Source organism: Ranitomeya imitator, chromosome 8, assembly GCF_032444005.1.
Source record: "Ranitomeya imitator isolate aRanImi1 chromosome 8, aRanImi1.pri, whole genome shotgun sequence".
Classification (NCBI taxonomy): domain Eukaryota; kingdom Metazoa; phylum Chordata; class Amphibia; order Anura; family Dendrobatidae; genus Ranitomeya; species Ranitomeya imitator.
In genome coordinates, this window is record NC_091289.1 from 26,549,773 (window position 1) to 26,570,890 (window position 21,118).

Consider the following 21,118-nt stretch of genomic DNA (forward strand, 5'->3'; position numbering starts at 1 on the left):
TTTGGAGGAGGATGATTGCCGGGAGAAGAGAAAGTGGCTGCCGTTAAGATCTAGATCATAAAAGCGCCAGCCTTGTAAACTGTTCTAGAAATTTACCAGGGTGTCCACATTTGCAAAAGGTTCATGTTTGTCCTGAGGTGAGGGTGCATGTAGCTAGAGCTCCACTTTGTTCATGGGAAAATCCCTCTGTGTATAAAGCAAATTTTTATTTAATAGATCTTGGAATAATAATTTCCACAATCGAATGTGTTAAAAAAAAAAAATGTTCCTGTGCCGAGATAATCTTATAAATGTGCCCCTGCTATATACCGTGTATTGGCCAATTTAAGGTGTTGCTTTATGAAGGCAACCAAAGTCCATAAGTCCTGTTAGAGCATATAAATAAAAAAATAAAGGTGGTTTCTGCTCTGAGCCCAAACAAGATGTCCCTGTTCTTGCACACGCAATTCATATACAGTGGGGCAAAAAAGTATTTAGTCAGTCAGCAATAGTGCAAGTTCCACCACTTAAAAAGATGAGAGGCGTCTGTACTTTACATCATAGGTAGACCTCAACTATGGGAGACAAACTGAGAAATAAAAATCCAGAAAATCACATTGTCTGTTTTTTTAACATGTTATTTGCATATTATGGTGGAAAATAAGTATTTGGTCAGAAACAAACAATCAAGATTTCTGGCTCTCACAGACCTGTAACTTCTTCTTTAAGAGTCTCCTCTTTCCTCCACTCATTACCTGTAGTAATGGCACCTGTTTAAACTTGTTATCAGTATAAAAAGACACCTGTGCACACCCTCAAACAGTCTGACTCCAAACTCCACTATGGTGAAGACCAAAGAGTTGTCAAAGGACACCAGAAACAAAATTGTAGCCCTGCACCAGGCTGGGAAGACTGAATCTGCAATAGCCAACCAGCTTGGAGTGAAGAAATCAACAGTGGGAGCAATAATTAGAAAATGGAAGACATACAAGACCACTGATAATCTCCCTCGATCTGGGGCTCCACGCAAAATCCCACCCCGTGGGGTCAGAATGATCACAAGAACGGTGAGCAAAAATCCCAGAACCACGCGGGGGGACCTAGTGAATGAACTGCAGAGAGCTGGGACCAATGTAACAAGGCCTACCATAAGTAACACACTACGCCACCATGGACTCAGATCCTGCAGTGCCAGACGTGTCCCACTGCTTAAGCCAGTACATGTCCGGGCCCGTCTGAAGTTTGCTAGAGAGCATTTGGATGATCCAGAGGAGTTTTGGGAGAATGTCCTATGGTCTGATGAAACCAAACTGGAACTGTTTGGTAGAAACACAACTTGTCGTGTTTGGAGGAAAAAGAATACTGAGTTGCATCCATCAAACACCATACCTACTGTAAAGCATGGTGGTGGAAACATCATGCTTTGGGGCTGTTTCTCTGCAAAGGGGCCAGGACGACTGATCCGGGTACATGAAAGAATGAATGGGGCCTTGTATCGTGAGATTTTGAGTGCAAACCTCCTTCCATCAGCAAGGGCATTGAAGATGAAACGTGGCTGGGTCTTTCAACATGACAATGATCCAAAGCACACCGCCAGGGCAACGAAGGAGTGGCTTCGTAAGAAGCATTTCAAGGTCCTGGAGTGGCCTAGCCAGTCTCCAGATCTCAACCCTATAGAAAACCTTTGGAGGGAGTTGAAAGTCCGTGTTGCCAAGCGAAAAGCCAAAAACATCACTGCTCTAGAGGAGATCTGCATGGAGGAATGGGCCAACATACCAACAACAGTGTGTGGCAACCTTGTGAAGACTTACAGAAAACGTTTGACCTCTGTCATTGCCAACAAAGGATATATTACAAAGTATTGAGATGAAATTTTGTTTCTGACCAAATACTGTACTTATTTTCCACCATAATATGCAAATAAAATGTTAAAAAAACAGACAATGTGATTTTCTGGATTTTTTTTTCTCAGTTGGTCTTCCATAGTTGAGGTCTACCTATGATGTAAATTACAGACGCCTCTCATCTTTTTAAGTGGTGGAACTTGCACTATTGCTGACTGACTAAATACTTTTTTGCCCCAATGTACATGGACAGCTCATCATGCCACCATGCGGAAATACTTTTCCCTTGCAGAGGGCAGTCTGGCTGGTCGTAGCTTCCCACCCTCCCCTGCAAAATCTTCTGCTTGGCAAGATTCCAGGAGTGAGCGGGCAAATGTTGGTCTTCTATGTTAAATAGTGACTGGATAGGTAAAAGGGCCATTTGGCCGTTTTTTCTGCTTATCCAAGACACGACTTTTTCATTAATGACCATTTCAGGTGGTATTTTTGGTCCTAGAACAATAAGACTATCTATCTGTAACCTACACCAGTCCTATTGATTATTAGACAACTATTTTGTTATCAAAGGCTAAACATTTGTTAACGATTTTAGCATAACTATGTGTTGCATCTCGAGGCAAAGGCCAAGGTAGTATAGTGATGAGCGAATATACTCGTTACGCAAGATTTCCCGAGCATGCTCGAGGGTCCTCAGAGTATTTTTTAGTGCTCGGAGATTTAGTTTTTCTTGCCGCAGCTGAATGATTTACATCTGTCAGCCAGCACAAGTACACGTGGGGATTACCTAGCAGCCAGGCAACCCCCACATGTACTTATGCTGGATAACAGATGTAAATCATTCAGCTGTGGAAATAAAAACTAAATCTCCGAGCACTAAAAAAATCCTCGGAGGACCCCCGAGCGTGCTCGGGAAATCTCGAGTAACGAGTATATTCGCTCATCACTAATGACGTAGCCAGTGACTAGTGTGGATTTTTAATTATTGCTTTTAAAATGTAAATTATTTAAAGAAGCCACTATTAAAAAATGTCCTATTGTTTAAAGCAGATTTTGTGTGACAAGTATTTTTTTCTTAAGTTGGGTCGGTGTTTTATCATATCAATCTTCATTACAGAAAAAAACAAAATTAGAAATCTTGCAATTTTTTACACTGACAACTGTTTTTTTTTTTAAACTCATCCAAAAAGAGAAAGGTCAGCATTCAGTCCTTCATGAGAAACTGAGTTTATTGTAACTTTATTCCATACCTTCTAAAACCACTGAATACAGGTCATCAAACCCCGACGCGTTTCAGAAGTAAACTTCCTTATTAATAGTTATGACTGAGGTAGTATACTTCCAGAACGCATCAGATTTTCACTATAAACACAGAATTTCTCAAGAAGGACGGAGTGCTGGATTTTCCCCGCCTGGATTATATTGACAAGTTCTACTCAAGGTGGATGAATCCAATATAGCTGACATGAGCTTTTAGTTTTCTTGTTTGTTTTTTTTAAACTCCTTTCCTGTTCTTACAGGAAGAGTTTTCAACAGGCTCCTTATCATCAGAGGCAAGATAACAAGATAAGTAAAACCTCTACACACAACTGATAACACAGGATCCACCAATCTCAATAGGCGATGTCACAGCTGACCCTGCTCCTCCTTCCCTTCACCATGACCTTTGCCCACAATCAGATACTTCAATGCAAAAGATTGGTTCTGGATCTGACTATTGTAGCCACGTATCCACCATCATATTGATGGCTGGCCCTTACACGATAAGCACCTTTTTTTAATCTTTTTTTAACCTTCGGCATCACCCCCATTTCCTCCCAGATTGTAAGATCGACCTTCACTCCGATTTGTATGTGTTGAATTGTGTTACTCTGTAATGTCTTATTTGTAAATGACCTCTGTGAATTGTATAGTGCTGAAGAATATGTTGGCGCCATAAAAATAAAAATGACTATGTACATGTATTGTTTCCTGAAAAATAAAAATGACTATGTACATGTATTGTTTCCTGAAACAATTAGGAACTTAAAAGTTTAAAAAAAACTCCAGTGTACAATGAAAATTGCAAGATTTCTATTTGTTTTATCGTTATGCAGACTGATACGGTAAACATATTTCTCAAACATTTTTAGGCAATTTTTTTTTAACGCAAAAAGTTGGTTTAATCGGTTAGTTTCGGCGATGCTTTCCCTTTAAGACCATTTTAGTGAATATCAAGGAGATAGTCATCGTAGAGACAGCTGATGAAAGGATCATATAACCCAGTGTTCCCCAACGCCAGTCCTCAAGAGTCACCAACATTTCATGTTTTCAGGGTTTCCTCGGTACTGATGATGGAATTAATCACCTGGACTGGAGTTGGGGAACACTGATGTCACCCATAAAGAGAAAGACCCCCGAACAGATAGGCTCCCAATCTCTCTTCTCAGTGGACCAGTAAAGGAACCAAAATGTTTAGCAGATGGGTGACCTTCTCTACTACCAGAGATGGAAAAATTGATGCCAACAAGAGCTGGATGGGATGGCGGTATGAACCAGGACAAGGGAAGCCCCATTGTTGTTTTTTTGCCATTGCCCCCTCCTCTGTCATCCTGATAGCAGTATGAAAAGTGTGTACGGTATGATGAACTCAGCAGGATGAGCCTGAAGAAGGCCAAAAGGTGAAACGATGGGGTGATAGTGCTTGAAATGAACAAGCATTAAGCAGATGAAAGAGTATTAAGACCTTTATTATTGAACCTCAATGTTACAATACAGTTCACCGCATATAGAAATTTCTTACAAGTTCATTAATCAGTAGTGATAAAATTCTATGGATCAGTTTCATTACTACACATTTAGAACAATTTATACATTTTTTACACTTTTATTTCACTTTTTTTTTTTTGCTTTGCCCCAGGTCAAGTTGTTTTTAGTCACAGATGTATTATGTTACATCTTTGGTCAATTGGGTGTACAGGACGACCATTATGTAGTACTGGCAAAATATACAAATATGAGCAGAACGTCTGCATTATATCATGTAGAAGGCTTGATGACCATATCGGTGGATGGCCCGCCAGCTTGTAGGTTCTCTAAGGCCAGACAGGGTTGAGCGACACCATATGTGCTAATGTTTGGACCCCTATCTTTATAGGCTTCCATGGAGAAAATACTGCAGTGCTCAATTTATAACTAGCACAGATGCCAAACTAAATAGCCATGGTAAGGATACAGGTACATTACACAGGTTTCAAATACAAGTTAAAAAAGTTATATAAAATTAGAAAAATTGGGCTATTTTAAAAACTAGTTTACAAACAGCGCCCCTCTTACCCACAGGCTAAATTTGGTATTGCAGCACAACTGCATTCACATAACTGCATCTAAGCTGCAATACCAGACAGCTTATGAGCAAGAAAGGCGCTAAAAAAACCTCTTACATTTTATACACCGTATTTTTTTTTTTTTAACATTCCAAACAATCGCTGTAAAAAGAAAATTATTCAATAAACATATTTGCAAAAATAAAAAACACATTTTACACAAATCTCTTTATACTCCCAAATTAATTTTTTTCTTCCTGTTTTTATTAAACTCATTGTACTAATCAGGAAAGGGAATATTTGTCTCCAAAAGTGAATGTCCAAGATTAGGGAAAAGAAAAAAAAAAGAAAAGGAAAAAAAAAAACACTTATCCCTGGACTTCAATACAATTTAGAGTTCAGAATTAGTGATGAGTGAGTATACTCGTTGCTCGGGTTTTCCTGAGCACGCTCGGGTGGTCTCAGAGTATTTGTAACTGCTCGGAGATTTAGTTTTCATCGCCTCAGCAGCATGATTTGCGGCTACTAGACAGCTTGAACACGTGGGGATTCCCTAGTAACCAGGCAACCCCCACATGTACTCAGCCTGGCTAGTAGCTGTAAATCATTCAGCTGCAGCGATGAAAACAAGCTCCGAGCAGTCACAAATACTCGGAGACCACCCGAGCGTGCTCAGGAAAACCCGAGCAACGAGTATACTCGCTCATCACTACTCAGCATTATTAGCATGAATCAGAATGAACTGCAATACCAAACAACCCATGGTCAAGAGGGGAGCTATTTTTTAAGGGCGTGGGAAGGGTGGACTCTGAGAACAGTTTACAATTCCTATCATCCAAGAAAAAATTGGAATTTGTTATATCTGTCATTTGTGGATTGAAAAAAAATTGGAATGGTTTTAGATCAATAGAAATACTACTGGATCAATAGCATAGAAAAACCACAAGATCTTTCCAGTGGCAAATCCAATAAAATTAAAATGTTAATCAATATTAATAGCAATAAAATGCGACATCCAATACATGACTCAACATCCCCATTGAGTCTTTGGGACCGAAAGGCACACATTTTCACTTTGCTTTAAGACTTGGATTATAAAATTAGTACTAACTTCTATTTGTAAAAATGGCTTTAAAAACTGCTAGCTCCGTGGAAGAAAAGGATATGTCAAAGGAACCCTCCAGCCAAACTCCATTTTATGCCTTGGGTAGATCATAAAAGGCGAGGCATGACAAAAAGATACTTTACGCTCTGATGCTTTGACACCACCCATCAACCCTGCACTGGTGACTTAAAAAATCCTGCTTTTGCAAAAATACAACCTCCAGTACGGCATGCTGGAGGTTGAAATTGTGCAACAGCTGGATAATCACAAGTTGGAAACCACTCTCCTGTAGTAAAAGGTGAGCCATGTAGAAAATATGCAAAATTTTAAATTTTTCCATCGCAGCAATTTTATATTTCCCCAAATTATCTTCACTCTGCTGACCGATCAGATCATGGATGCATTTTTCTTCCAATGACTTGTGTGACCCAAAAGGTCCAGCTGTACAGCAGCACTGACGGTACAGAGTCCACCAGAGCAGGAAGCGCTCTTTTATAGCCAACAGATAGGATGGAAAGCAAGAGATGTCCTCTATTGAGAAATTTAGACTAGACTTGTCCAATTGGGACAACAATGTTTAACGGGGTAAGCCAGCTATGCCAATTTCTACATTGGGAAGTGAGAAATGCTGTGACTTCAAGCCTACAGACATCTGCCTCGCAGGAATCTTGCATCTGTCCTAATCTAGTAAATACAGGCTGATTCACTCTCTACTTTACTCTGAAAATTTGCTGAACTTCTAAAAAAGACGGTTGACCGAAATTTGGACTGTACATACTTTGGTTCACGAGAAGGGAGAGTGCAATGAACCTCAGCGACAGTGACGAGAAACGTCCTTGCACCGAGCGGTCTCACCGACTTGTCGCCCTGTCGGTTGTCTCCATTACGAGATAGACTTGCTGCGTGTCGGTAGTTATTTGTGTTGCTTGCATTTCACTTCTGTCGAATTCCGTCTTCATTTGTTAACAATGTACAGATACAGTTTGGAGGAGCGTGTTTTCCATTGTGAGACAGGCATGTCGTATTCCATATGTCAACGAGCGGCCAAGAAAGGTCATGTTTGCCCATACAGAGTCACTGTTGTTCAGGAATTGAAAGGGCCCGATGAAGAGAAAATAATTTGTTATTGTCAGTGGTTCCAGACCTTCACTGCTGGAAAAGAAAACATATTGGACTCTACGTGATACACGGACAAAGCCTGGTTTCACCTATGTGGCTACGTCAATTCACAAAACGCCTATTTTTGGGCAGATGACAACCTGCACGCATATCACGAGATCCCGGTTCATCCAGAAAAATGAGAAGTAATCTCCAAGGGACTGTGGCCACCAAGATTGCCTGATTTAACACCGCCAGATTTTTTTTGCCTTTGAGGCCATTTGAAAGGTCGGGTGTACAGTAACAAGCCACGAACATCACAAGAACTCCGAGAGAACATACAGCGAGAACTTCAGACTATGACCCAAGATGTCCTGCGGAATACATTCAACAATATGGAACGCGCCGTGCAGGCGTGCTTGGATGCGAACGGTGGACATTTTTAACACCTGTTATAAAACATTGGCTTCTCATGAACCAATGTATGTGCAGTCCAAATTTCGGTACGACTGTCTCTTTTAGAAGTTAAAGACATTTTTTCAGGGTAAAGGAGTGAGGGAATCACCCTGTAGAACAGGTACACGATCTGGAAGATCTCTTAAGAAGTGACGTCACTGGCCTTGGTTGCCTCCCGATGCAGAACTGAGCAGAACTGAGGCTGGGCTCACATTACGTTGTGGTGTCCGTTAGACGGACTACGTTACACCGCGGCATAAACGCGGTGTAACAGTCTGTCTAATGCCGCCATTATCCCCTAAGTCGGACGCATCGCTAGCGCACGCCCATAGTGGGCGTGCGCTAGCGATGTGCCGTCATTGAGTGACGGACCCTGAGACGCGGGCTGCAGCGTTTCCGGGTCAGTCACCGCCAGCGCAGTTAGAGCTAGCAGATGCTCTATCTGCGCTAGCGCTCTGCATATACCGCCACTTGCGTTGACAGCAGCCCATTAGCATATGTTGAACGGGCTGCTGTTTAACGCAGTGTGAACCCGGCCTAACCCCTATAATGAATATACAATCAAATAATTTTACAACCCATTACTTTAAAAAACAAAAAATGGTTATGTTCTAAAATGTCAAAAGGAGGAACACTCACCTTACCAATCTGCTGCTTCTCTGATGCTACCTGTTCCCCTTGATGGTCTCAGTTGACCCCAATCTTATGATGACATACCAATACGACATGCACCCATTGCAGCCAATCATCGGCCACAGAAGTGAACTCTGGAGCCTGCTAAATGGACAATAGCACGCAACTAGATACGTTGTGGCAGGAGAGTGGTAGTGGGTTGGCAGGATGAGCAAAAGTTTTGATATTTTAGACCATCGAAAGGTTTGTAAAAAACACACTGGGGTGGAAAACGGTCTTTAAATAATTAAACAGAGATGCATCGTAAGAAACCAAAAAAATATCAGCAACTTGTCGACAGTTTCCAAATCGCAAGTGCACAGGAGAAAAACATGCTGAAAAGTAAATCAAAACCGTAAAAAAAGAGAAAAAACTATTCTGGAGATGCAAGAGTGGAGATCTACCAAACAAAGGAATACGGCAACTCAACCTAAAGTTGACCGATTTTATCATCACGTCAGAGATTGCCAGTAGGTAAGAAGTTAAAAAGTAAACGTTAGCACTGATCTACATTCACACCAGTGGGATAAAGTTAATTATAAAGCCATAGGAAATTACTGCACAAAGCCAATGATTAATGGCCATATTTACTACCCACGACCATTAAAGTGCCTCGCTGCACAGCCTCGCGTAATGTTTGGCCTGGAAATGCATTAATGAGCCACTTTGCTGATAAAAAGGAGCCGGTAAAATATGCTGTGGTCAAAATACTTATATATAATGGACACATTAGGTCAGTTTTAGCAAGCTGTAACTAAAACTACTAGACCCCAAGTCCAGAGGCAGGTGGTTATTAAAAAAATGAACTTGGGGTCATGAGTCTTTGCTCCACACAAAGTTTTTGATCATTTCATATGGAGCGCTTTACTTCGTTATGTACCGTAATTTGACGCAATATTTTGGTTGGCAAGTCCAAGTGTACAGTTTTATAAAATGCTTTGTAAAAATTAATAAAAAGGTCCTGTAGACTATTAGGATTAAGAAAAATGATTAAAACTGTTGTCAAAGCTAAGATCTTACGCCTGAAGTCACTATGACTGTAGACTTGTGAATCCTAATAGTGCGCACAGTGTATGCTGTGAGGATTCTCCGATGCCGAGAGTGTGACCACAAGTATAAGATTTGCATACTCCCGGACACATTCCAACTAGACGTGCATGGCCTTGCTCAATACAAGTGAATCCGGATTCGTCTAGTCGGATTGTGGCCTGAAGTATGCACATCACATACTTGACTGCCAGCGCCGGGCACCGACACTGGAGAATCTTGACAGCCCGCACTTTGCGCACTGTCAGAATTCACCAGTCTGTAGTCACATACAGTGACTTGAGCGCCAAGCCTGGATGATCCCTTTAACAGATTATAGCAGGATTGCTCCCCTTGTGGACAGATTGGGAATAATGCTTTTTTTTAATTTTTTTTAGTAACGCACAATTGTACATTTGTTTTTTTCTTACAATCTGTTAAACAAAACCTCTACATTTTTAATATTGTGTGGTCACTTGCCAAATTCTGCATACTTTACTTTTTGTAGGGAATGGGATGAAATCTAATTTCAGAAAATAATCCCGGCAGTCAAGCTGTGCTGTTCATTGAGTTTAGTCATTAAAACATAAAAAAAGTTTAAATCCTTCATTTATATTCATATTTTTCATTGCTAAAGAATTAGGAGATAAGCAGCTTGCTAGACACTATTGGGAAAGTGCTACAAAGAATACCTCCATGGATTTCAATTGGAAGTCTGCAATTCTTCATTTCTCCTGTGGTGGCGCTGTGGGGAAATTAAACACTTGCTGCTATGCTTTCTTACTTCTGATTTCAAAGGACTGAGACCAGTTTATCTTTAGGGAACTGATCTAGCAAGAAGGAGGTTGATCAAAGCCCTTGAAGTCCAAGGTAAACTATTATATGAGAACATCGTTTCAAAGGCTAAATATTCCAAGGTCATCCAGAACTTCAAAACGGGAGTTTTCTGTTGACACATCTTTAAGAAAAATTTACCTTTAAGGTTTTGGTGGTACTTCTCAAAGTGTTTTCAAGTACGATACTTTTCAGAATAAGCTGCCATGTATTTGTACACGAGGAATAACACTATCTGGTCATTATGAGACTTAGTACTTGAAGAGGTGAAAACTAGTGAAAATGCAGGATAAATCTCAAAATTTGCAATCGACTCCGAGCTGGTAGACCAAAACTAGTTTCTATGAGGTTTGCCATATACAAAACTGGTCACAGAGAGAGATTCCCGATATTCATTCCTTTTTCAGAATTCAGAGAGAAGAAGCAGAGTTATAGAGAAATGTATACATCGGTACTGAGCTGTGTAAATGTGAATCCAGCTCTGAAGTTAGGCAAAAGACTTTGCAATTCTCCCTCTGTGTCTCACTCCTACTTCCTTCTCCACAGAAATATAATAAAAGTGTAACCGGACACCTCCCTCTAAGACTCTTTGACCTCAAAGAGAAGCAGGGTTATAGAGAAAAGTATACAGCAGTACTGAGCTGTGTAGATGTGATTCCAGCTTTGAAGTTAGGCAAAATACTTTGCGAGTCTCCCTTGGTGTTCTCATTCCTTCTTTCCTCTCCACAGAATAAAAGTGTAACCTGACACCTCCCGCTAAGACTCCTTGACCTCAAAGAGAAGCAGCAGGGTTATAGAGAAAAGTATACATCAGTACTGAGCTGTGTAGATGTGATTCCAGCTCTGAAGTTAGGCAAAATACTTTGCTAGTCTCCCTCTGTGTCTCATTCCTTCTTTCCTCTCCACAGAATAAAAGTGTAACCTGACACCTCCCTCTAATACTCCTTGACCTCAAAGAGAAGCAGCAGGGTTATAGAGAAAAGTATACAGCAGTACTGAGCTGTGTAGATGTGATTCCAGCTTTGAGGTTAGGCAAAATACTTTGCGAGTCTCCCTTGGTGTTCTCATTCCTTCTTTCCTCTCCACAGAATAAAAGTGTAACCTGACACCTCCCTCTAAAGACTCCTTGACCTGACAAGAGGAAGCCGAGCTGAGTTTTTTTCAGAATGGATAGTTGGGTTCCAGAGGCAGGGAGAAAGGGAAATATTGTCTCATAAGTGGGAAATGAAGCAGATTTCTCTACTAAGATAGATCTTACATTCACTTGTACTATTGATTTATTCAAAGTTTGTTAAAAGTTCACTTCCCATTTAAAAGGTTGATATTCACCTCTAAATAAATTAAACGTTAATTAAAACAAACCAGTTTCTGATAAATTAGTCACACTTTTAATCTAAAAAAACAAAACAAAAACCAACCATTATTTTTGCCATTAAGTCAAAATAATGCAGACGATTTTATAAACTGCTTTATCTTATCGTCAGAAAAGTTCAGAAAAGCACTGAGCTGCCCCCTGCAGGTCACAAGGGAGATTGATCCAATTGAATATACAAAATAAAACATTAAAACTGTTGTCCTTAAATGGACTAATAGTCTCCAATCTGTCTCCTTTCGGCTGTTTCAAAACTTCAACCCCTAATGTGCTGGAGAGTCACAAATTAGAGACTATTGTTTTCAACAATATTAACATTTCGTATCCAAAAATTTCCAAAACCGCTGAAATAATTTGCAAATGACCAGGTGGTAGATATAGAAGACACATCTGTCCTGCTTAGATAACTTTGCAAAATTTATGGACTTTTTACCATGTATAGAAAAAAAATATCCATAAAACAATATACATCAGTGTCATAAATATTCCACTTTTTAAAGTCGCACTTTTTAACTCACTTTGGGACTAATCCTCGGAATGTTTTTTTATATTAATTGTAAAAATTCCATTCCACCTTCTCTCCACCATCACATAATTTGGGAGAGAGGAGGAGCAATGGCGTCTTTCATATACTCGGTATACCATTTTGTGGATAAACAGCATATGCAAGTCATGTATCTTATTTCTTCCAGACGCTTCTATTAATGAGGACAACGTACTCAAATCAGTCCTACAAAAATATATCAAGTCCTGCTGAATCTTGGTTCAGAATATACAACCAACACCAATTATTTCACTAATTCATCTTTTTTTGTTGGCAATGTGTATCTGGTAATATAGAAATCAATTGATTTGCATCACCTTTCCAGAACTTTGACCCAGTAGTGTCCACAGTGATACTGTAAGGGATGTCCCAAACATAAGGTATTAATAAGAAACCCCATGGAGAAGTGGTAGAAAGACCTCACCTAATTTTCTATAACTGATATTCATTTAAGAGTATTTAATGAAACCCAGCACTTCCCTTGAGAAAATAATTAGCATTCACAAATCTTAGTGACTTTTTCATAGAGCTCCCGAGGGGCACAGAGCTCCCGAGCACCACAAAACTCCCGAGTGCCCACAAAAAACTCCCGAGCGCCCACAAAAAAACTCCCGAGCGCCCACAAAAAACTCCCGAGCGCCCACAAAAAACTCCCGAGGGGCACAGAGCTCCCGAGCGCCACAAAAAACTCCCAAGCGCCCACAAAAAACTCCCGAGCGCCCACAAAAAACTCCCGAGGGGCACAGAGCTCCCGAGCGCCACAAAAAACTCCCAAGCGCCACAAAAAACTCCCAAGGGGCACAGAGCTCCCGAGCGCCACAAAAAACTCCCGAGGGGCACAGAGCTCCCGAGGGGCACAGAGCTCCTGAGCGCCACAAAAAACTCCCAAGCACCCACAAAAAACTCCCGAGGGGCACAGAGCTCCCGAGCGCCACAAAAAACTCCCAAGCGCCACAAAAAACTCCCAAGGGGCACAGAGCTCCCGAGCGCCACAAAAAACTCCCGAGGGGCACAGAGCTCCCGAGCGCCACAAAAAAAACCCGAGTGCCCAAAAAAACTCCCGAGGGGCACAGAGCTCCCGAGGGGCACAGAGCTCCCGAGCGCCAAAAAAACCTCCCGAGTGCCACAGAGCTCCCGAGCGGCACAAGACTCAAAGGCATATAGGAGGCTATTGAGTAAAAGTCAGGAGACTAATTGCTGATTTGGAAATGGTGATCTGCACACAGACTGTAAAACCAGCCTCACATTAATAAACCCTTTTTTACTCGATAAGTACAGATACTCGAGTCACTTAAAGGGAATCTCTCATCAAGTTTTTGCCACCTAATCTGAGAGCAGCAGATTGTGGAGAAAGAGACCCCAAATTCCAGTGATCTGTCAATTACTGGGCTGCTTGCTGTAGTTTTGATAAAATCACTTTTTTCAGCAAGCAATCGTCACTAGAGGATTAGTAAACCTGCTGGCATGTAGTCCTACATATTCCTGAGCTCTGTATAACCACGCCCACCACCACCGATTGGCAGCCTTCTGCCTATGAACAGTGTACACAGAAAGCTTCCAATCGGGGATGTGGGCGGAGTCTTACAGAGCTCAGCATTCAGAGAACTGCTGGATTTACATCAGATAAAAACAGTGATTTTATCAAAACGGCAGCAAGCAGTCCATGAAGTGATACGACAACGGAATTAAAATTTCTGCCTCTACATCATGCTGCTCTCAGATGGGGTAGATAAAAAAAACTTGGTGGCCTATTTTCTTTAGCTTCTCTTAGGAGGGGCATCAGGTATGGCGCTAGAGGGAGGACTACCGGGTATTTATCCCAAGTGCTACTGGAGTGAAGAAGATCCCAGATATGGCTCCGGGAGACCAGCCCATGACTAATGTCTATAGCAGCGGTAAGTGAGTGTAGATATCAACCATGTTGGAAAAGTTGGGCCATCAGAAGTGGTGAATATAGGTAGACGGGTCATATGAGAGAGATATGATCGTTATCGTTATTACTATGCTTTGAGAAAACCTTTGTGGGGACAGAACTGGGGAAATTTCTTCATAATTGAACTTTAATTAAAAAGTAAATCACATGACAATTTACTGCAGAAAGATTTGGATAATCAAAACGCTACAAGATTTTTCCCAATTCTACTAATTTTCATAAAACGTTCTCTTTATTCTTTTGATTTTACTGCTATGAAATATATGAATTATGAATACCTTATACCGTTGTATATTTGGAAGTGCGTTCATCTAAACCACAGAAAAATGAGTCCTGGTAGGCGACTATAGAGTAAAGGTGGACGTTTATTAACACTTGGTTCCTCGTGGGCGTATATGCTTTGTAATAGTACAGAGAGTTCCACAAAAATTGGAACACAATCTACCGTAAGCGATAAAAAATTAAAAAAAAAAATCCAGCAAACTGGTTCCCTCTGCCACTTTTCAAGTTAACATGATACTTCAACCTGCACAAGTGCATGTCTGTCTGAACATCGGCCAACAAAGGTTCTGCTTTTGTGACCATGTACAGGCCTGTACGCTAGTGAAGGAGTTTGCTTCTGAAAGGGACACTTCCAGTCTCCAGTGTAAGAAAAAAAAAGAATTTAGTAATGTTGCGCTCGTGGCCATTAAACTTTCTGATAGTGGTGCAAGTTCTCGTGCTTCGTTTTTAATCATAATCTGCAGACTTTGCAGCATGCCAATAAGCAGATGACAGAAAACACACACCTCCCTCTGCTGGTAATCCAGAAAATTGCATGGGTTAGTACCATAATTTCTACTTTGCAGACCCTTACAAAGGTCCTTTTTAAAAATGAATCTCTCACTATATTTATGCCTCTAATTCACCAGCACGGTTTTATGGAGTCAGAATTTAGCATTTCAGAGACATCCATGTCAATACCGGCCATTTGGTAGTAAAAGGACTTTAGGAGAGCAGTCAATTGGCGGACGCTGCATGTACAATGTCTGTTCTCAATGTCACTCCATGTGACTGCAGACTTCTGAGCGCCGACCGCATGCGGTGCGCACACTGTCAGGATTCACTGGTATTGCTGGTGAGAGCGGGCAGTCACATGACCACAAGTATGCTATTTACATATGTCCAGCCACATTCTGACTAGACGTGGCAGGTTTCTCTGAATTGACAGAACCCTGACATGTCTAGTCGAGCCAACTCTCACCTGCGATAATGGTGAATACTGACAGTGTGTGCACCACTTGCTGCCAGCATTTGGAAGTCTGCAGTGACGGCAGACTTGTCAGAAGAGCAGACAACCCCTTTAACTGTGAAGACAAGGACAGTACTTTACCAATGAACTAATCTACCCTTTAATTATTTAAAGGGGCCCTCTCACCATTGCTTTGCAGAAGCACATTGCTCCCCATGCACCTGGCTTTCTGCTTGCAAGGGAGTGGTACGATCCAGATTGATAGACCGTTCGGAACAACATCATGATCTGTGCACGCACTGATGCAGCAAGGAGGGAGGCTTGTGATCTTATCTTCAGGAGCACCTCTGCTCTCCTGCCTCCTGCTTGGGATATGTTCACACCTGTAAACTGACAGTTTAGACCAGCAGCAAGGTTGCACTGCCGGTACGAACTGTGCTTTCTTCCTCGCTCCAAGTTGGTTGTTTTTACAGGCACTTTGCAATTTTACCCATATAAGATGATTAAACAATCTTTCCTGAAACGGCCAATCTTGACTGACAGTGAGCATGTTTAGAATGCCAAATGCGTAAAGACACACTGATGATTTAATGGCCCCACACCTAGCTGCAGGTTACCTTTAATACATTATCTAATACGTGACCTTGCATACACTGCCTAAAACCCGTTACTGCCCCCTTAGTATCATCTTACTAGGAGACCGGAGGTTCGGTTTAAAGAAGTTGTCAAGGATTAAAAAAAACAAGCTGGCTTTCTACCAAAACTGGCACCACACCTGTCAACAGTTTGTGTGTTCCATTTTAATCCAGCCACATTCATTTCAATGGGATGGAAGGGAAATATAATAAAACATCCAAAAAGGACAGGTGTGGAACATCTCTAGAAGAAAAGCATCAGGTTTTACCAATTTTGGATAATTGCTTTAAAGGGACGCTATAGTCAGAAAACAACCTACTGATTAAAATCAGGTTTTTATGTGTTAAATAAATTTCATGACATTTTTAGGAGATGTTTTTGTTTCCTTTTTACACATCACAATCTGTATTAAAAAATAAAAAAAAATACAGTTTTCACTCCAGTCAATGGGACTTTTCTGACTAGTGTCGTTTTGTTTCAGGAAACAACACATGCACATAGCCACTATGGCCATATGCTGACTCTAAATGTGTTTTTTTTTCTTTTTGCATTATTAAAAGATACACAAAAACCTGATAGAAATAATAGGTCATTTTCTGATGATCACTTTCCTGTAAGTGTGTACTGTCATCACAGTAATATTTCTTGTGCTTAAAATCCACTGCATCAAGTACCACCATTGTGCAGAATTACGCTTTTATATTTTCTATTGCATTCCCAATCAAATAAAAATTACCGTACATTATTTTTAAAGTTAATAAAAACATCAGAAAATTCTCACATTTGGTAATTAAAAAAGGAAAAAAAAAAAAGCTTCAGAAAATTGGAAAATTAGTCAACGACAAATTCAAAAGAAAAGGATGGGTGATGTCAAGACATGGAGCAGTGAGGTTAGTGATATGTACAGGAATCTGGAGCAAAAGGTTAGATATATGTACAGAAGTTCTGAGCAAAGGAAACATTCTTTTTAGTAAGAAAAGTCAGTAGTTTTAAGGACACAGAAGATACTGGTTTAGCCCCCGAAGATGATAGATCTAGTCACCAACCTTGGTTAACAGTGGATCTGTTGTCCAAGTCTATCCCATCGTTTTCAGGAATATCGTAATCTTCTGTGGATGGCACTGAGGTTTGTAAAGGAACTGTACTCCCAGTAGGCGTAGCCAAGTCACTGACGTATACTAAAGTAGTATTTTGTTTTTGCTTGGAATCTATTAAAGTTTCAATAGTACCGGGATCTTTTTTCACATCGGCACTTTCTGTAGTCATGGTAGACTCTGTGTGGTTCTGCACATCTGAAGAATTTGTGGCAACGTCAACCTTCTCCTTCTTTTCGCTGTCTTCGCCTTCCTCCTCTTCCTGTTCTCGTTCACCCTCTTCCCCCTCGCCTTTTTCACCTTTGTCCCCCTCCTCAGCCCCATCGCTGGTTTTTGTAGGAGAAGCATCGTTGTCTGAGCCTGTGGACGGTAAAGGTTCAGTAGTAGACACTACAGGCCTGGCGGCCTGTTTACTGGCGGAAGAGGAAGTGGGGAGGCGAGTGGGCCACACAGTGCTAGGAAAAGAAGGTAAACCACCACCACTAAACCCAAGACCAGCAAGCAGAGTACTTGTCACCACAGAGGCCACGGTAGCTTGGCTCCCACTTGAAGAAGGGCCCATTCCAGTGGCCATTGAAACAAAAGAAAAGGGGATGCCAGAGGAAGTCCAGGTGGAGGATCCAGAACTGATTGGAGCCATGTCAGCGGAGGAAGCAGGGGAAGCAGTAGGCTTGTAGAAGAAAAGAGCAGAAAAAGAAGAGTCAGTACATTACCTGGAATAAGACTTTTAGAAAGTGCACTGGTGGAAATTTCTTTCTCAACTTTCTCATTCTGTATTTAAGATAAAATAAGACACTATTTTCAATCATAAGACAAATCAGGGATGATAGGGTTCTCACGGGATATAAATGTGGATTTCACTTTCAAATGGATTCCAAAGTGGAGTATTTCCATATCTTCGAGTGATGGCAAAGAAAGGGTATTCCCAAAATGTAAGATTAACATCTATTGATAGTTGATGTGACATCTTACAAATGCGACTACTGGGACAACCTGGAAATTCTGGGAACCAGTTTAGGATCCCAAGAACCAGACTCCACAGCCCTGTCTTGAATCATTCAGAGGTGTGCATACTCAACCTCCGATCCATTTATGTTCTATGTGTTAAGTGCTATACTGCGTTTTTGGCATTCTCCGCCAGTCCTTGTTGTGAATGGATCAGAGGTTGAACATGCGCATCTCCACCCCACAGATGATGAAGATATGGAGCAATCACTAATTTGTAGAAGGTTAAAAGGGGCTGTCTTGTGAAAACAAGTTATCACCTAAGAACAAGATATCATATAGTCTTAAGATAGGTGATAAATTTATGACCAATGGGAGTCCAATCGCTGGAACCCACATCAAATCATCCGAATAAACAATTTGTGTCCCCCTTAGGAAAGGAGTGGAGTGCTTGACAGATGCTCCAATCATTCCCTATGGAGCTGCACTTGGATTTTCCCAGACTGAATAGAGCAGCGATTGGTCATGTATTAGTGACCCTCCATTTTGGAACGGAGATAAAAGTTTCTCAACCTGCCGATGGCTGCTAGTCCCAGTGGCTGGACCCAAACTAATTGGCCAGTTATTACCTATCCCACGGATAGGCGATTTCTTGTTTTCACTGGACAACCCCTTTAAAATCCACAGGATAGAGGATAACTTTAGATTCTGGGAATACTGCGTTAATGATTACTGGTGGTCTGACGTCTGTGACTTTGAATAAAAAAGCCAAAATTCAGCACCACTAAGAAAGGAAAAATAGTGAAGGGCAGCCATTGCCTCTTTTTTTCCCCCTCAGGATCAAGATGGTCCAAGAGGTCAGACAGTGATCATTCGGTGACGTCAATCCTAGCGATAAAGAGTTTTGCTACATGTCCTGAACTCCATTTTTACCAGGACATTTCGATGACTGAAAGAGGTTCCCAAGACTATCCACCTTCAGTGTGCTGATTGTCAAGGCCTCATCTCTAACAGTACTTAGAGCAAGCTACCATATGTATTTGTAAAGATCTGAAAAAAAAAACATTAATTTCATCATACGAGACCGTACTAAAGTCCGTGTGGCATCTTTGTATTCCAGTCCTGTTGGTAGGGAAAAAAATGGCCCATGAGGCAGCAATCAAGGGAGCACGTTGCCATTTCTGTGCTCCAGGAGGCCATTTTGAAGCATTACATAATTATGGGGCTCCTGGTACATGCACCACCAATTCCTTGGGAGTTATTTTATTATGGTGTAGACTTTGTGAAACTGAAGTTAACTCTTAGTGAACCAGAGATGAAATTATGCTTCTATATAATAGGGAAATCAGAAACCGCCAGGTGAATTTTTTTTCTCCTATTGGATGCCACTCTTACAGCAGTAAAATAATGTATACAGATGTATAAAAGTCAGAGGGAGGCCGAGAGGACACCATTTTAGTCTCCGCCAGGAGAATGGAGGCTTATTGATACATTTGGCATACGGGCCAGGAGCTTTCTGGATACATATGGCTGGCAAACACCTGGACCCGTGGAAGCGCATTTTGCGTGTAACGGCCGTAGTCCTTCTCCTCTCCCCCGCACCCAATCCTCTTTCCTGCCGCCTCTCCGCATAATGTCTCACATCGCTTTAAGCGAATAAAGGACACTATCTTCAGCAAGAATCTGGTGAGTGCTGCATCTTTTGTTATTTAACTGGCTGGCAAACACGGTTTAACCTATTTAATTCAGAATCGAAACATAAAAAATTAAATAAAACTGCACAATATAAGTTCTTCATATTGACTAACCCATATATCTCAATCTGTTCAATAGGTTGCAGAAGAAGAAGCCAATTTTCTTAGCGGAGATTTTAATTACATTTGTGTCCACCGGATGTCACCATTGTGTCATCTACAGTCAGCAAATTTCCCTCGTTAATGTGCCGCTTAGCGACCAAAAAAAAAAAATTGGCACAGAGTGAAGAATAAGGATTTCCTAACAACATTCAATTTATTTCCTCCGGACGCAGAGTTTAAGGTCCAAAGCTAAACTCGGATATAAAGTGCTACCTGTTTTTATTACAGCTGTGGACAGCAATATGCATGTGATGGGAGATAACTAGTACAGATAGAAGGATATCTAAATAGAGGGGCTATAACAGCTGGCAAATGGAAAAAGAGACAGATCATTTGAAAACATTTTGCCAAGACTCGAGACACAAATTTCGGTTTTCGAAAAGTTTGATGCTTCAGTTTCTATAGTGGAAATTTGCATTAACTCTAGACTACTATGAAGAGTGATCACTTGAATCGCAAAAAATTGTACAGTCATAAAATTTATTGTAATCACAAAAACCTAATTTCCACCGAATTTCAGCCCTGCCACAAAAATAAACTGCTTACATAATGTCTGATTTTCTCGGTAGCTGAGGAGATGGTGTTAACAAGGACAAGGCAGCTGATATTACTCAGTCATACTTTATTTATAAGGGCAGACTGGTTACTTTAAAAGGGGAATGATGCATGAAATCATCATCTTCTTCTGTTAACCAAGGAAACACATGAAGTCATCATTTTTTTGCATCATAAAGGCTTTACAGGCAAGGACATTGCGGCTTGTAAGATTGCTCTTATATCAACCATTTATCGGCTCATCAAGAACATCAAACAGGTTCAATATGCAGTGAAGAAAGCCTAAGGGTACTCAAAGTCTAGAAAATGCCAGGACTGTCTCCTAAATAGGATTCAACTGTGGGATCGGTTCAACATCAGTGCAGAGCTTACTCAGGAATGGTAGAAGGCAGGTGTCCATGCACCTGTGAGTGAGATAAGGGCTTTTGGAGACTGGCCTTGAGTCAAGAAGGACAGCAAACAAGTCACTTCCCTACCAAGAAAAACATTAAGGACACACAGACATTATGCATGAACCATAGGGATTGGACTGCTGACTGGGGTAAAGTTATTTTCTCTGATGAAGCCCCCTTCAGACTGTTTGGACATGTCGAAGAATGACCGTCCAGAGAAGAAAAGATCCACGCTACCATGAGA

At 41.1% G+C, this 21,118-nt stretch overlaps 1 protein-coding gene across 2 annotated transcripts in view; it reads right to left on the reverse strand.

Annotated features, from left to right (window-relative positions):
- PTPRG (protein tyrosine phosphatase receptor type G) overlaps positions 1-21,118 on the reverse strand; it is a 572,884-nt gene that overhangs the window by 120,451 nt on the left and 431,315 nt on the right. Inside the window, exons 12-13 of one of the 2 annotated variants that reach the window (XM_069736626.1) lie at positions 17,840-17,897; positions 17,079-17,486 (exon numbers count right to left, since the gene is read on the reverse strand). In XM_069736626.1, the coding sequence (XP_069592727.1) occupies positions 17,079-17,486; positions 17,840-17,897 (466 nt within the window). Of the gene's footprint in view, positions 1-17,078; positions 17,797-17,839; positions 17,898-21,118 lie in introns of both variants that reach the window. The other variant, XM_069736625.1, reaches the window with a different exon arrangement.